A 16,343-nucleotide genomic window follows, 5' to 3' on the forward strand; every position below is an offset into this window, starting at 1 on the left:
GCCACCTCACAAACAAATATAAAATACCATGTGACAAAACAAAAGTTTTGTCCCAGGCTCCTACACACTGGGATTATGTAATTAAAGAGGCTGTAGAAATAAGAATGTGTGAGATCTTCAATCGTGACAACAGGTGTAATCTTAGCAGTGCATGGAAGTGAGCTCTTGATGCAGAGAAGAGCCAGAGATATTCATTGCAATGTTTACATTATGCCACCCATCCAGATGTTGACACCTGGTGCAACAGCATTATGTAATTAAAGACAAATCAGAAGTCATCTATGAGCTATGCAAGGCCACTACAGCAGCAGTTTTGGCAGTCAATTGCTCCTGATGAATACAGTGGAGGTAATTGTCAAAGGCTCGAGGTTTTATCCTGAAGTGACATGCCAAGAAGTCCAAGGATGATTTATATTACATTATATTCTTACTTATATTCTTACTTATATTCTTACTTATATTCTTACTTAGTTATCCAGATGTGTTCAGAGTCCATCTCCCATCTGCCATTTACCATTACTATTCTCTTACACTCCACATTCTACACAGGTGATCTAACATACCTTGTAGGACAAAGATTGGTGGAAGGAAGGATACACTGGGGAATCCTAACAGATTAAAAGTGTGAGCTGAACCAAAATTCAGACACTCAAATCCAGATAATTCACGTTTGTAAGTAATGTTTTGAGCAGAAGAGAAGAAGTATACTGACAGATTTAGGGTTTGAGGCAGCAAAGGTGCAGCTAATGCAGTAGAACCATTAAAAGGTTAATGAAAGCAATCCTAGAGTACCAATCCCATATAAATCTTGAAGACACCTGAAATGAAGCTGCTTTGCCTTTCCATGTGGCTTTCTTCATGGTGTCTTCATTATTTCATTTTTCTTCTGTGGGCTGATTTTCATTTCTGACAACCAGACACCATGCACCTGTGTAATTAGCATTATTTTCTGACTGACTAAGAATGATGTCAGTTTTATTCAGTCTTTCTTATAAGCATCTCTGAAACAAAAGTGAACATCATTCGGTCATTTCAAGATTGCTACAATGTTTTCTGCCAGTCAGAAGGGGACTGATTGCACATATAAATGCTGTTACCCTAGTAACAGACTATGGGAAACAGCTGTAGAGTTTATAATCAGAAGAGTTTACCCAACACTTCTCACAAAAATTTTTAATAGCATACTTTAGTGACCATTTTGCTCAAACACTAAGCTTGAAAATAAAAGGCTGTGCTGTTAACAACATGTCTTAAACAACTACATGTAGAAGCTATAGTCAGGTTAGCTAGCATAAATTACTTCAACAACTTATTAAACAAAAAATGATCACAGGTTTATATAAATTAATTATATAAAAATTAACTCCTTCATTGACACATTAACCCATTTCTTTTAAGTTGCTTTTCCACAGAAAATGGGAACCATAAGCTGCAATTTTAGAACAAACAGTTGGTTTTCAAGGACAAAAATGTTTCATACCAGAAGAAGAGACTATGTCATAAAATGTATAACATGAATAATTGCTTGCTGAATTACAAATATTTATAAAAAAACATTCCAAAATGCTAAGACAAGTAAAAAGAGTGGCAAAAATGATGTATAATGGTGAATTCATTTAGAATTCAGCAAATAAAGTGAAGGCCATGCAGAGTGTCATAAAAAAGAATCTGACGAAGACAGAACATCATGCAAAAATATAACAGTCACATATTTAACAGCTTTTTCACAGGTGTTGCTGATAATACAATAAAATCAAACCTAAATAAGAATACCTAGCCAACAAATTTAAAATAAGCACATTGTACATCAGCACTGTCTCACAAGATGAAGTAACAAAAGCAATAATAAGACTAAAAATTTCAAACTCTGCAGGCATTGATGGTGTCTCTGTTTTAGTTCCTTTGTACAAAATGAAAATATATTCACTGTTCAACAGTCACTTCACCACTGTAAATAAGTAGTTCTCTGTCCTTAATCTCTTTTTAATATTTCTAGAATGTAACAATCCTCATACACACGAGTTCTAGTTGGGCCAGGGTGGGACAATTCCTCACCTGTAGTACACCATATGTAGTGCTAGTGACATAGCTTTCACAGTCTCTCTTCAGTAGTACAAACATCTGGTCAGCTGAAGCTGAAAGTCTAATTGTATGTAGGATGGTGTGTTGCTCAAGAAAGTATGCAACACCATAATTTGTATTGCACTAACATGCACATTAATTCCATGCAAATTTCAGTTATTAGAGATGAAGACTAGTTTATCTACTATGAAAAACTTTTAGCTCATAGAACTAGATCAGCACCCACATTTACCTATAAACAGTTCAGTGGCAAAGGTACAAACACAGTTCACATTTACAAGAAAAAATCACCATGCACACTTAGCATTGTGATGTAGCAATTTGTCAGAGGAAAATATACTGTGGTAGTTAAATTAAGTCATTTTATAATTAGAATCACAGTGTGCAACAATATCTCAGTCAGATGACAATGTCATTTCATACCTTCTTGTTAATTCCAATTCAGTGAAAATGTTCATTCACCTGATACACAGAAATCACCTGAAAGTTATTAAATATTGATGTTATTGAGTATTGTGGAAATTGGTGGATATATTTTTATGTATGGAACATGCATAGCTGTGGTGTTAGTCAACACTAGGACTGTACCTTACATAGGTCTTACAGATGAGCTGTCAAACTGTGAACTGCTGATTTTGGGTGCTGTCCGTCTACTTAAAGACAGGTGTAAGAATAAACTGTTATTTTGTAAACTACACTATGCTTTTAACCCCATACCTCATGACTCATATCCCTGTAACAGACCTAGATGCAAGACCTGTCGCATACATCCTCCCACAACCACCTACTCCAGTCTGGCCACAAATGTCACCTATTGCATCAAAGGCAGGGCTACCTGTGAAACCAGTCATGTAATTTACCAGCTAAGCTGCTGTTGCTGAGCATGCTGCTCAACACAGCATCCTTCATTACATTGACTGCTTCACAGCCTGTGGTATATGGGTCCTTCCCACCAACACCAGCTTTTCTGAATTATGCAGGTGGGAACTTCACCTCACCCATCCAGCCCCTTCCCTGTTCCCATTCCAGCACTACACAGCCTTCATTCTACCATTGCACCCGGTCTTCTTACTTCTCTCCTTTTCCACTATCATCCCCCCCCCCTCCCCAACTTCCATGCCCCCCCCCCCACCTTTCCCCTGTGCTCCGTTTAACCTCCTGGGACTGCACGTAGCTGCTCTACACCCTCTCTCCACCTCGTCCCTGCTCGCTCCACAGTAGCACTGCACTGTCTCTCACCCCTACCCTACTATCCCTCCCCCTCACTACCCCAGCCTCCTCCTTCCCCTCCCCCCCCCCCCCACCTCTACCCAGTCACCACTCCCACCATGCACCGGTGCTGCTGCTCGCAATGTGGCTTCAGCTGCCAGCATCTCCTTTCAGTATTGTCATTAGACAATAAGATATTCCTTTACTGAAGTGTATATATCAGTGATGTAATCATAGTTATCTCTTTAAAGTTTATATACTTGTAAATTATATCTGCTCCGAGAATATTATTATTGCAAAAATATCCCATAAATGTTATTTACTTGTACCATGTCTATGTACCCTATGTTCAGGTATATTATCTGTTTCAATTTAGTATAGATGTAAATACTGACTTATCCAATATCTAATGTGTTTATACTGTACATGTGAGATGTACTATGTCAAATAAGAATTCAAACAGTACAATCTTCCATTTGAGTTCATCACTTGTTGTTCATTAGGTCACATAATATATGGTAAAGCTATATTTCCTCTTCTATCATTCAGCTATCCTGCTGTAAGTTTTATTATAAAATACATTCTAAATTAGATTTTTCTGATGAGTTTCAAATCAACAATAATTTCCTAATAATGAATTTATGGAATTAACAACATACTGACTGTAATCTAATGTAATAAAATCAGAGGAACTTATATAAACAATATAATCTGTTGTGAATCTTCAGTCATAAGGGAGTATTTATCATGGTGTTTTATAATTTTTGTGATTTGTAATGTGTAACATATAGGATTCCTTCATGTACCAGATTTTTATATACCTCTCATTTATTACAGGCATCACAATCTATAGCCACACTTATCAGGAAATATGTGAGTGAAAAGTCGATACTGAATGCTAGAGATCACAATGGCAGAACACCTCTACACTATGCAGTTGCAAGAGGACACTTCAAGGTAGAATACCAAAAGTATTTTTTAACTTTAGATCTGGTTAGCAGGGTGTTGCATTAAAAGTAATGAGGTCAAAGTTGCATGAATTTTCCTCTGTTGTGCATGATTGCTAATGCAGATCATGCTAGTTAGGCATCTTGTAACAGAGAAGCTGGAACAATCCATGTGTTCTTATTCTGTTCCCAGTAATAATATAATTCTTTCTATCCTTCATTTTATAATGTTTTCTGAGTGATACTATATGATAATTACATAAAAAATTACTTTCTTATTTAAGCTGTTATTCTTATATGTAAATATCTTTTAAAAAATAGTTGAAAACTTTTAATTGTCGAGATCATAGTAAGATAACTATCATCAATAAGAAAAAATCAACAATCTTCAGATGCAAACAGAATAAGCAAACATAAAATTGCTTTAAGTGACAAGGATTTTGTACATTGAACGTATTATGGAGAAACCTTCTGTTACAGTATTTCAGTAAAGAGGTAGAACACAGTGTGATGAGAAACCAATGTAACCATATGTAAAACAGATAAGACACAGCATTTGAATAGCAGGAAGCATTTCCTTCAAAAATATACATTCATCCACCCATAGTAACATTCTGCCTTTGATAACAGCTGTAAATCTAAAACTAGGTATGTAGTTACGGCCTGCAACGACCATGTATCACACAAAATTCAATAATATTTCTGTAAAACAAATGCCAAGTTAAGATTCCAAACATTTTTCAAACATACATCCAATATTATATAGGCCCTAAATGAGATAAATTCACTAAATCAGGTTTTATTTTTATTTACACATCAAGTTCTGTAGGGCCAAATTGAGGAGTAAATCTCCAAGGTCATGGAATGTGTCAGTACATGAAATTACAACATAAAAGTAATAACAGATAAAAATAAAATGTTTATGAACCTGAAAAAGTCAAGCCATAAGTTTAAGTAAACACAATCAACAATACAACAAGAATCAGCTTAATTTTTCAAGGAACTCCTCGACAGAATAGAAGGAGTGACCCATGAGGAAACTCATCAGTTTACATTTGAAAGCACGTGGATTACTGCTAAGATTTTTGAATTGTAGTGGTATCTTACTGAAAATGGATGCAGCAGTATACTACACACCTTTCAGCACAAGAGTTAAAGAACTCCGATCCAAATGCAGGTTTGATTTCTGCCAAGTATTAGCTGAGTGAAAGCTGCTTATTCTTGGGAATAAGCTAATATTGTTAACAGGAAATGACAGTAAAGAATATGGCTTGTGTCTGTATGTGTGTGGATGGATATGTGTGTGTGTGCGAGTGTATACCCGTCCTTTTTTCCCCCTAAGGTAAGTCTTTCCGCTCCCGGGATTGGAATGACTCCTTACCCTCTCCCTTAAAACGCAAATCCTTTTGTCTTTCCCTCACCTTCCCTCTTTCCTGACGAGGTAACCGTTGGTTGCGAAAGCTAGAATTTTGTGTGTATGTTTGTGTTTGTTTGTGTGTCTATCGACGTGCCAGCGCTTTCATTTGGTAAGTCAAATCATCTTTGTTTTTAGATATATTTTTCCCACGTGGAATGTTTCCTTCTATTATATATATATATATATATATATATATATATATATATATTTCCTACGTGGAATGTTTCCCTCTATTATAACTCTCTCTCTCTCTCTCCCTCCCTCCTTCCTGACGAGGCAACCATTGGTTGCGAAAGCTAGATTTTGTGTGTATGTTTGTGTTTGTCTGTGTGTCTATCGACCTGCCAGCGCTTTTGTTTGGTAAGTCTCATCATCTTTCTTTTTAAATATATTTTTCCCACGTGGAACGTTTCCCTCTATTATATTCATATATATATATATATATATATATATATATATATATATATATATATATAGTTATAATAGAAGGAAACATTCCACGAAGGAAAAATATACCTAAAAACAAAGATGATGTGACTTACCAAATGAAAGTGCTGGCAGGTCGACAGACACACAAACGAACACAAACATACACACAAAATCCAAGCTTTCGCAACAAACTGTTGCCTCATCAGGAAAGAGGGAAGGAGAGGGAAAGACGAAAGGATGTGGGTTTTAAGGGAGAGGGTAAGGAGTCATTCCAGTCCCGGGAGCGGAAAGACTTACCTTAGGGGGAAAAAAGGACGGGTATACACTCGCACACACACGCGAGTGTATACCCGTCCTTTTTTCCCCCTAAGGTAAGTCTTTCCGCTCCCGGGACTGGAATGACTCCTTACCCTCTCCCTTAAAACCCACATCCTTTCGTCTTTCCCTCTCCTTCCCTCTTTCCTGATGAGGCAACAGTTTGTTGCGAAAGCTTGGATTTTGTGTGTATGTTTGTGTTCGTTTGTGTGTCTGTCGACCTGCCAGCACTTTCATTTGGTAAGTCACATCATCTTTGTTTTTAGGTATATATATATATATATATATATATATATATATATATATATATATATATATATATATATATATATATATATATATATATATATATATAGAGTTATAATAGAGGGAAACATTCCACGTAGGAAAAATATTTTTTTTTGTGTGTGTATATATATATACAGGGTTATTACAAATGATTGAAGCGATTTCACAGCTCTACAATAACTTTATTATTTGAGATATTTTCACAATGCTTTGCACACACATACAAAAACTCAAAAAGTTTTTTTAGGCATTCACAAATGTTCGATATGTGCCCCTTTAGTGATTCGGCAGACATCAAGCTGATAATCAAGTTCCTCCTACACTCAGCGCAGCATTTCCCCATCAATGAGTTCGAAAGCATCGTTGATGCGAGCTCGCGTTCTGGCACGTTTCTTGGTAGAGGAGGTTTAAACACTGAATTTTTCACATAACCCCACAGAAAGAAATCGCATGGGGTTAAGTCGGGAGAGCATGGAGGCCATGACATGAATTGCTGATCATGATCTCCACCACGACCGATCCATCGGTTTTCCAATCTCCTGTTTAAGAAATGCCGAACATCATGATGGAAGTGCGGTGGAGCACCATCCTGTTGAAAGATGAAGTTGGCGCTGTCGGTCTCCAGTTGTGGCATGAGCTAATTTTCCAGCATGTCCAGATAAACGTGTCCTGTAACGTTTTTTTCGCAGAAGAAAAAAGGGGCCGTAAACTTTAAACGGTGAGATTGCACAAAACACGTTAACTTTTGGTGAATTGCGAATTTGCTGCACGAATGCATGAGGATTCTCTACCGCCCAGATTTGCACATTGTGTCTGTTTACTTCACCATTAAGAAAAAATGTTGCTTCATCACTGAAAACAAGTTTCGCACTGAACGCATCCTCTTCCATGAGCTGTTGCAACCGCGCCGAAAATTCAAAGCATTTCACTTTGTCATCGGGGTGTCAGGGCTTGTAGCAATTGTAAATGGTAAGGCTTCTGCTTTAGCCTTTTCTGTAAGATTTTCCAAACCGTCGGCTGTGGTACATTTAGCTCCCTGTTTGCTTTATTCGTCGACTTCCGCGGGCTACGCGTGAAACTTGCCCGCACGCGTTCAACCGTTTCTTTGCTCACTGCAGGCTGACCCATTGATTTCCCCTTACAGAGGCATCCAGAAGCTTTAAATTGTGCATACCATCGCCGAATGGAGTTAGCAGTTGGTGGATCTTTGTTGAACTTTGTCCTGAAGTGTCGTTGCTCTGTTATGACTGACTGATGTGAGTGCATTTCAAGCACGACATACGCTTTCTTGGCTCCTGTCGCCATTTTGTCTCACTACGCTCTCGAGCGCTCTGGCGGCAGAAACTTGAAGTGCGGCTTCAGCTGAACAAAACTTCATGAGTTTTTCTACGTATCTGTAGTGTGTCGTGACCATATGTCAATGAATGGAGCTACAGTGAATTTATGAAATCGCTTCAATCATTTGTAATAGCCCTGTATATATATCTAAAAACAAAGATGATGTGACTTACCAAATGAAAGCGCTGGCACGTTGATAGACACACAAACAAACACAAACATACAGACAAAATTCTAGCTTTCGCAACCAACGGTTGCTTCGTCAGGAAAGAGGGAAGGAGATGGACAGACGAAAGGATGTGGGTATTCAGGGAGAGGGTAAGGAGTCATTCCAATCCCGGGAGCGGAAAGACTTACCTTAGGGGGAAAAAAGGACGGGTATACACTCGCACACACACACATATCCATCCACACATATACAGACACAAGCAGACATATTCAAAGGCCAAGAGTTTGGGCAGAGATGTCAGTCGAGGCAGAAGTGCAGAGGCAAAGATGTTGTTGAATGACAGGTGAGGTATGAGTGGACGCAACATGAAATTCTCCCCACTCCACCAAGGGTGTCTTTCCGCCGTTCACCTAAACTTCGTAACGTCTCAAAATTCTCTCTCTACTGAGAAAGCAACTACTTCTATTAATACTACTAAACCACAACTAATACCAATACCAACAAAACTTCACAAAATTATTAGCTAAAATAAAAAATTCAAGCAGCCACTGGAACATTCAACAAAGCTAAAACACTGAATAAAAATTTTACCGAAATATTTCACTAGAAACAATAAGAAATGCCAGCTGAAAACTGAAGCAAGAAATTTACTAAATGACTTCAATGCACAGAAAACTCTAAAAAACACAGTGACTGAACGTTTCCAAAAGTTTATTAAATCATTATTTCGCCACAAACAGCATGAAACACCATTGAAAACTATTAAATTTGATAGCTGTATAACAGTGCACAAATATCTTTGTCAGTACTTACCGTATTTACTCGAACCTAAGCCGCACTTTTTTCCGGTTTTTGTAATCCAAAAAACCGCCTGCGGCTTAGAATCGAGTACAAAGCAAGCGGAAGTTCTAAAAAAATGTTGGTAAGTGCCGCCGCAACTAACTTCTGCCGTCGAATATATGTAACGCTACACAGGCATGCTTTGTAGGCACAAAGATAAATACTGGCGCCAAAACCTCTGCATCAGTAAATAAATTAAAAAAAAGGTGGAAGACGAACTTCTTTTTCTCCGCCCTGAGTTTCGACCACTACATTTTCATACATTATCCAACGAAGTAAATACAAATTCCGTATTGTTCATCTTCGAATGTAGCGGAATTTTAATGTTTTACGAAAATCCGACAGGCAAGACTGTTTGGGATGTTTGTCAATGTGGCCAACTTTACGTTCTGAATTTTTTCCTAGCTGTGAGAAGAGATGGTTGCTAATAGGAACCTGACGAAATGTGAATCACATGCAGTATTCTCTTCACCATAAGAAAGAATACGGATATAAACATTTTGCCATGTATTCTTTCGTGTTTGCTGCTATCTCATTTAAATCCTGTCTGCTTAACAAACTACGAAACTAGAGTGAGACAACAGCAAACGTGGAAGAATATAAATATCGTGTCATGTTTATATTCGTATTATTCTTATGCCTAATAGTGATACAGTCAGCAATGAAGCACGGCAAGTGACTAGATTTTTAAATCTAAGATGACTCTAATTTCTGTGCAGAATTTGATGTACTAAAGAAGCGGCCGCAAAGATTTTCAAACGGAGAATAATTTTCGCCTAACTCTCGTTCAGAACATGTTCTATCATACGCAGTCTATTATTTGGTTCTTGTTGATCATTATCAAAGAAAGCAGCAGTGTAAGTAACAACAAATAGCAGTCTCTTGCCATTGTTTCGCTAATGAGACGATTCCTTTCTTTTTTCTTTAATTGTAAGCGGCAGTAGCGCGCACAAAAGCAAGCCATGCCTCGAGCGGCGACAGGCTGTAAACACGCACTATCAGAATGCGACAAACAATGCATGACACAGTACAGTAATGCATTTTCAGCTTAGAGTGACGTAAACACCTATAACAAAGAAAACGGCACTTATCAGATCAAAGCAAAATAAGCAATTGATTCAAACCAGACGAAGCACGTGAGAAAGGAAGGGTACCCGTATAAATATGGACGGAGCGCCTGACACATTGCAATAGCTACCTGGTAAAGCTTAACTGCTAAGCTTACGACTCGAACCAAACTACTGTAGCTGCATCGTCATTCATTCGACCTAAATTGTGTCTCGTATTACAATGGACCAACTTTGTTTCGATATGGAGGTGCGGCCTAAAACTGTTCTCCCCCCTTGAATTTCGAGTCTCTAATTTCACGTGCGGCTTAGATTCGGGAATTCTTTTTTCCTTTATTTTGAGTCTCATTTTTCAGGTGCGGCTCAGATTCGAGTGCGGCTTAGATTCGAGTAAATACGGTAGCTTTATAACCGCTACAGCTGCAACTGCACGCCGCAAAACTTAAACATACAGTTGTATATAAAATAAAATTTGATGACTGTCACCAGTTCTGAATGCCCAGACTGGCTGTCATTTTGACACCCATTTTGGGGAGTATTCGTTTGCTCAGAACGAGACAGCTCTTTGTGTTCATATTGCATCAGGGATCATGCTGTGTGTAGTATAGAGTAATGTATGGAGGTTTCACATAGAACTGCTTAAGGATGGAAACTTGATCTCCTGGAGGAGTTAGAAACTTACACCTACAATAAACAACCCTATCTCATATACTGAATGAGCAACTACAATTTAATCATAGGATTTCTTTGGTATTTTTATGATAATTTATTATTAGTTTTGACTAACACACATTGGATATCTTCTGTCATTACTCCTGGCAGAAACTCTGCAAGCTGCTGTTCAGTTCTCCCACGTCTACTGGCCGACACATGGCAGACTTCATCCAATAGTGTGCTACTCTACTGCGAGATGATGTCGCATTCTACACTAGTTGCTTTTGTTTTTTATTAACCTCATTATTTAGTTTGAGTTTATATTTTGTTTTTACTTTTTATATGTTAATATTTTTATCTAGTCTATTGAGTATTGGCATAATCTTAAAATTCTACCTTACTCATTACTTACTTTTTATGATGGTTCTGTTTCCACTATATGGTTATTTTGATCTTATCATTGAATTTTTGTAATTGTGTATATGTGCGCATTATCAGTGGTTTATTTGGCAACTTCCTGTTTGACATATGTGAGGATAGGTGGCTGTTAGTCTGCTGTTTTGCTTCGAACAGGACACTATCTTGCACATCTGTACATTTTATGTATGTTAATTGACAAGTTACAATAACAAACGTAATTGTTGGGTTCAAATTAATGATATGAATAAAATAGAAAGAAACATTCCACATGGGAAAAATATATTAAAAACAAAGATTCCATGACTTACCAAACGGGAAAGTGCTGGTAGATATACACAATAAAAAAACACACAAACACACACAAAAAATTTCAAGCTTTCACAACCAGCGGTTGCTTCGTCAGGAAAGAGGGAAGGAGAGGGAAAGACAAAAGGTTGTGGGTTTTAAGGGAGAGGGTAAGGAGTCATTCCAATCCTGGGAATGGAAAGACTTACCTTAGGGGGAAAAAAAGACAGGTATTCACTCGCACACACAAACATATCCATCCACACATATACAGACATAAGCAGACATCAATTGACAAGTTACTTCACATAACAATGATAGGCACAGACTTTTACACCTGTGTTCATTTACATTCCTTTAGCTTTTATAAATACTTAATTATTATAGATAACATAGAATATTTTTATATTTATATTATACTAGCTGCTACCCATGGCTAGCTCTCATATCTGTTGTTTTATTAGGTTGAGTAATGATGAGTAAGTAAGCTACTGTACAAGGAACAATGTCAGCTGCCTTCACTTTTCACTCTGTTTGGGTAAGGAAGCATAGATGAACAGTGCATGCAGAGAGGTGTGGGCATCTATGCAGTATACCTTCCCATACACTAGATTCAGTCATGTCGATTTGACACTGGCGATAGATATTTTTTATGAACGTTTTGCTAAAATCTGCTCCAGTCTGCTGAGGGTGACACATGTAAGGTGGGGTGTACTGGTGGATGCAGAAACAATAGTCTGTATAAAAAAAGCAGTGGAGTGGTGGAGGGATTCCTCCCCCATCCAACTTACCATAATGAAATAAGACTGCAAATTATGTGGTGAGGGTTCTGCATCAGGCACGAATATTGGCAGTCGGATGTCAACTGGACCACAAGCTGTTGACACATATCAGTAGTTTTGTTATGAATATTGATGAATGCATTAAATTGTGCAGTTTTTAAAATTATTAAATAGTAGTAACTGAGGAAGAAAGAAAATAAATCATTTGTAGTTCAGTGCAGTGCACATTGTACAATATTTGTACATGCAATGTCAGCTGCCCTCATGCGTCCGCCTGTTACCCATGGTTATAGTAGCATATCACAATTGAGTGCAGCCTTACTAAAAGCCTCCCATGTTTTTCATATACAAGCAAAATGTGTGAGTATTTATAATGCAGCATTTAAAGTTGTGAGTCTTCAACCATCTCAGAAGCTGTAAGAGTAGCATGACGCTAAGTGGCTAAAATGTGACACACTTACAGCCGATAATAGTGTGAAAGTATGGATTAAACACATTGAGGATTGTATAAGTATTGTATTCATTATGTTGAATCATATTATTTAGAACTTTTTCACAAATGTGATAAAGTTCAAAATGCAAAGAAAAAATAGTGTTTCTAAAGAGTAATTACGTCTCCATATTTAATGTTATATTCTTCAAGTCAGGAAATATCTTGTACTGCCCTTTCTGAAGTAGCCTACAATATTTCTCAGTGTTCAAGCTATCTCAATACAATATATCATCTAATTCAGTCCAACAGTTTAGTCGTGAAAGCATAACAGACAGTTAGTTTCAGATTTATGTTAGTATTTATTTCTGTTTGTCTATTTGTTCTGAGTCACACTGTTTTTTATTCTTTACTTTACAGGTTGAGAAGCACTTCATGGCTCTTCTATTGATAATTGGTCTATTTTAATGAGCATTTCTCATCTGTGAGACTCCACTGTAATGCACAAATGTTGATTATATATATTTTTGATGGGAGTGCTTTTTGCTGTTCAGATGCTGTGTTTTATCTATTTCTCATACAGATACATTAATTTCTCACCAAATTTGGTATGCAATTCTGTTCGTTAATTCCTTTAAGATCTGAAGACAGTAGATTTTTTTCAACTGAAACTAGTTATTTTTATTGTTCTCTAATTATGATATAGACAATTAAGTTTTTGAGTAATTTTTTAAAATTTTATTTGAATATAAAAGATATTGACCTCCAGCCTTACAATTTCAGGTAATGACTTTAAGTTGAAAACAGAAAAGTTTTATCACTCAATATGTAATTTCTCAATTACTGATGACAGCACTCTCATAATCTCAGTTGGAAACAGTTTTTAGCAGCAAATATTGAAGATTTAACACTTAGAGAAAGCTTTGGAGATGGAGTTAGGAGTGAGCCCATAAGATGTCTGAGTGCATATTGCCGTACATCATTTGAAAGACCCCTGGTTCGTCTTTTCAGTAAACTTCTTAGTTTTTCGAAGAAGTCATGTTTTGTAAGTTATGTGTAGTTAAAGTTCTTTTCACACATAAAGTTTTATTTTTAACTAGTTCATGTGTTTAAGATTAAATTATCAAGCTGTGTAGCCCAAACTTTTCTGGTTACATAACTATTCACTTGCACTAGGAAAGCTTGTTAGTTTGCTATTTAATCAATCTAGAAAATTGTGTAAGTTAGCCATTTTTGGCAGGAATTGGGAACCTCTTGGGGCTATACTCGTTATTAACACTATAGTCCACATAACGTGATCAATTATCGATTCATCCAGTCTAGTCCAGCCAATGAAGGAAAATTACAGGAAAAATTTGTATAGTCACAAATTTTTGTATGGTAGTAGGAGGAAAGGTCATGAACAACATACTAAAAATCCTGACCAGTAGGGTATGAGTGTATGAGTGTTGCAGTGGGAAGAAGGGGTGGGGGGGGGGGGGGGACATTTAAAGGTAGAACTAACACTTCTGGTGTTGCAGGAAATGGAAAAATGGTAGATTTTTAAAAATCGTATTTAATGGTATAAAATTAATGTTTATGTGTAGAATGGAACCATATTAATGGATAAATTGTGTTGTGGGAGTGAATCAGGGTGGTAAGTTGGGGATGGAGGTTAGTAGTGTGAGGGAAGGTAAGTCATCAGATGGTGGTCGTGCACTTCCCTCCATCACCGGACTGCAAAATGAAGAGTAAGCAGGCAGTTCCCCATAAAAATAATGTTATGCTATCCACACATCCGTTGAAATTGCATGCACGGACTCCACAGTATATGGGGATGACAATATATAACAAGTTAATGGGCAAAAACATATTTAATATGAAACCAGAAATTTTAAAAATGAGTCTATAGCAGATTCTGTGGGAGAAATGCTACTATTGGATAGAAGAGTTCATAGAGGATAACATGATAATTTGAGAAAGGGGTAATTAAGTGTTAGATTTTATTGTATGTATATATAACAAAATTGTATTATGATAATGATGCTGTTTGTTAACGTCAGCTGTTCTTTGTTTATGGTCAAAATTTACCACAATTTGACATGTCTCCTGTACTTGAATCAAATGATTTAGATTATGCATGTTATGAGACAAGTAAACCACAATTCAGAATAACACAATTCACAGAACTACATCACAAAAAGCAACTAGAGGGTGTTTTGTAAAGTTATACTGACTCTTCAGCAGCTCACCTTACGAATCACTTGAAATGCTATGAGTGAATATGCATGGGAATGTTTCTCTTGCATGAAGTGTCTTAACACTACATGGCATACAGATTTCAGTTGCTAGTAGTACAAATGTGATAAAATCAGGTTGACGGATGCTATGTAAATCTCTGCACACTGCTCTACACTGCTACAGGGGATATTGATTCTTAGTCATCCTGTATGGGAGTTGTAATATTCTTCAGAGAAAGGTGACTTCACTTACCACAAATCTGCTCACTTTTCAGTTTACAGATGGGCTACCTTTCCCCAATATTTCCTGTCCAGGGATCTGGTGTAAGGAGACAAAATACTACACTGAGTATCTTTTTATACAGTGGGGTTATTTTCACTATATTAAGTTGATATTCATTTGCAGTTATTAAATGAGCTATTATGTAAAAAAGCTCAACAGCTCGTGCTGTCATCTGTCTACCAGACTGAAGAACCAGTCTCAAGTGTAACATGCTGTCAATTGTATTTTATGTTGGGGTTGACTACATATTGACACCCAACTCAATTGGGAAGAACATATCAATCAACTCTGTAGAAAGATCTTGCAGGTGTTCTAACTCATATGGAAACTGAGAGATATGGTCAGTAATAATTGTCTCCATATGGCATATTTTGGGCTCTTCCAGTCACACATCTCATATTGCCTTCTCATATGGGTCATATGGGGACATTTTCCTCACATCAGCAACATTTTAAAAGTTCAAAAAAAGTTGTCTGCATAGTATGCAAGGCTGGTCCTGAAGAGCACTGTCACTTAAACTACTAACAGTTATGAACCTTTCCATCTTTGTCAAGAACAGCAAGGGAAACAATACACAAACATGACACCAGGAATAAGGCAAACATTGACATTCCAAGGCACAGGCTAGCTATGACAGGAAAATCCCATAAAGTAAATGCCCTCAAAATTTTTAACAAGCTGCCTTTCACTGCTCGATCTCTGCCAGTCAAAAAATTCAAAAGAAAATTGTGTTACTGGCTGACAAAAAACCCATTATACAATATGAAAGAGATCTAAGATATCGACAACATTGAAAACTAATATTTAAAATTATAGCTGTATATAAGGTAGTTAATCTGTACATGAATTGTAAATGTTAATTGTAATAATTTAAGAGCAACTGTAACTTGATATTATTAAGATGTTACCTGATATTATTAAGAAATCTATTTTACTGTATGTTGTCAATGGCAATAAAAGATTCAGATTCAGATTATCAGTGGATAGAATACTTCTCACAGCATGAGGGTATCAAATAATGCATCAACCCAGCCTCAGCTCTCTCAACATCTGGAGAGACCCAGAGGCTTAAACTGGCTCCCTCTGTAATGCAAGTAGGTCACCTAGGTGTTATGGAACTTCTGATATTTCAGCACAAGTCAAGCAATGTACTACAACAGAATACTCTT

General features: G+C 37.0%; 1 protein-coding gene across 1 annotated transcript in view; it reads left to right on the forward strand.

The window, feature by feature from the left end:
- LOC126093250 (serine/threonine-protein phosphatase 6 regulatory ankyrin repeat subunit C-like) overlaps nt 1-16,343 on the forward strand; it is a 289,268-nt gene that overhangs the window by 181,727 nt on the left and 91,198 nt on the right. The window contains exon 11 of the mRNA XM_049908709.1: nt 4,129-4,248. Within this exon, the coding sequence (XP_049764666.1) occupies nt 4,129-4,248 (120 nt within the window). The remainder of the gene's footprint in view (nt 1-4,128; nt 4,249-16,343) is intronic.

This window comes from Schistocerca cancellata, chromosome 1, assembly GCF_023864275.1.
Source record: "Schistocerca cancellata isolate TAMUIC-IGC-003103 chromosome 1, iqSchCanc2.1, whole genome shotgun sequence".
In the NCBI taxonomy this organism is placed as follows: Eukaryota; Metazoa; Arthropoda; class Insecta; order Orthoptera; family Acrididae; genus Schistocerca; species Schistocerca cancellata.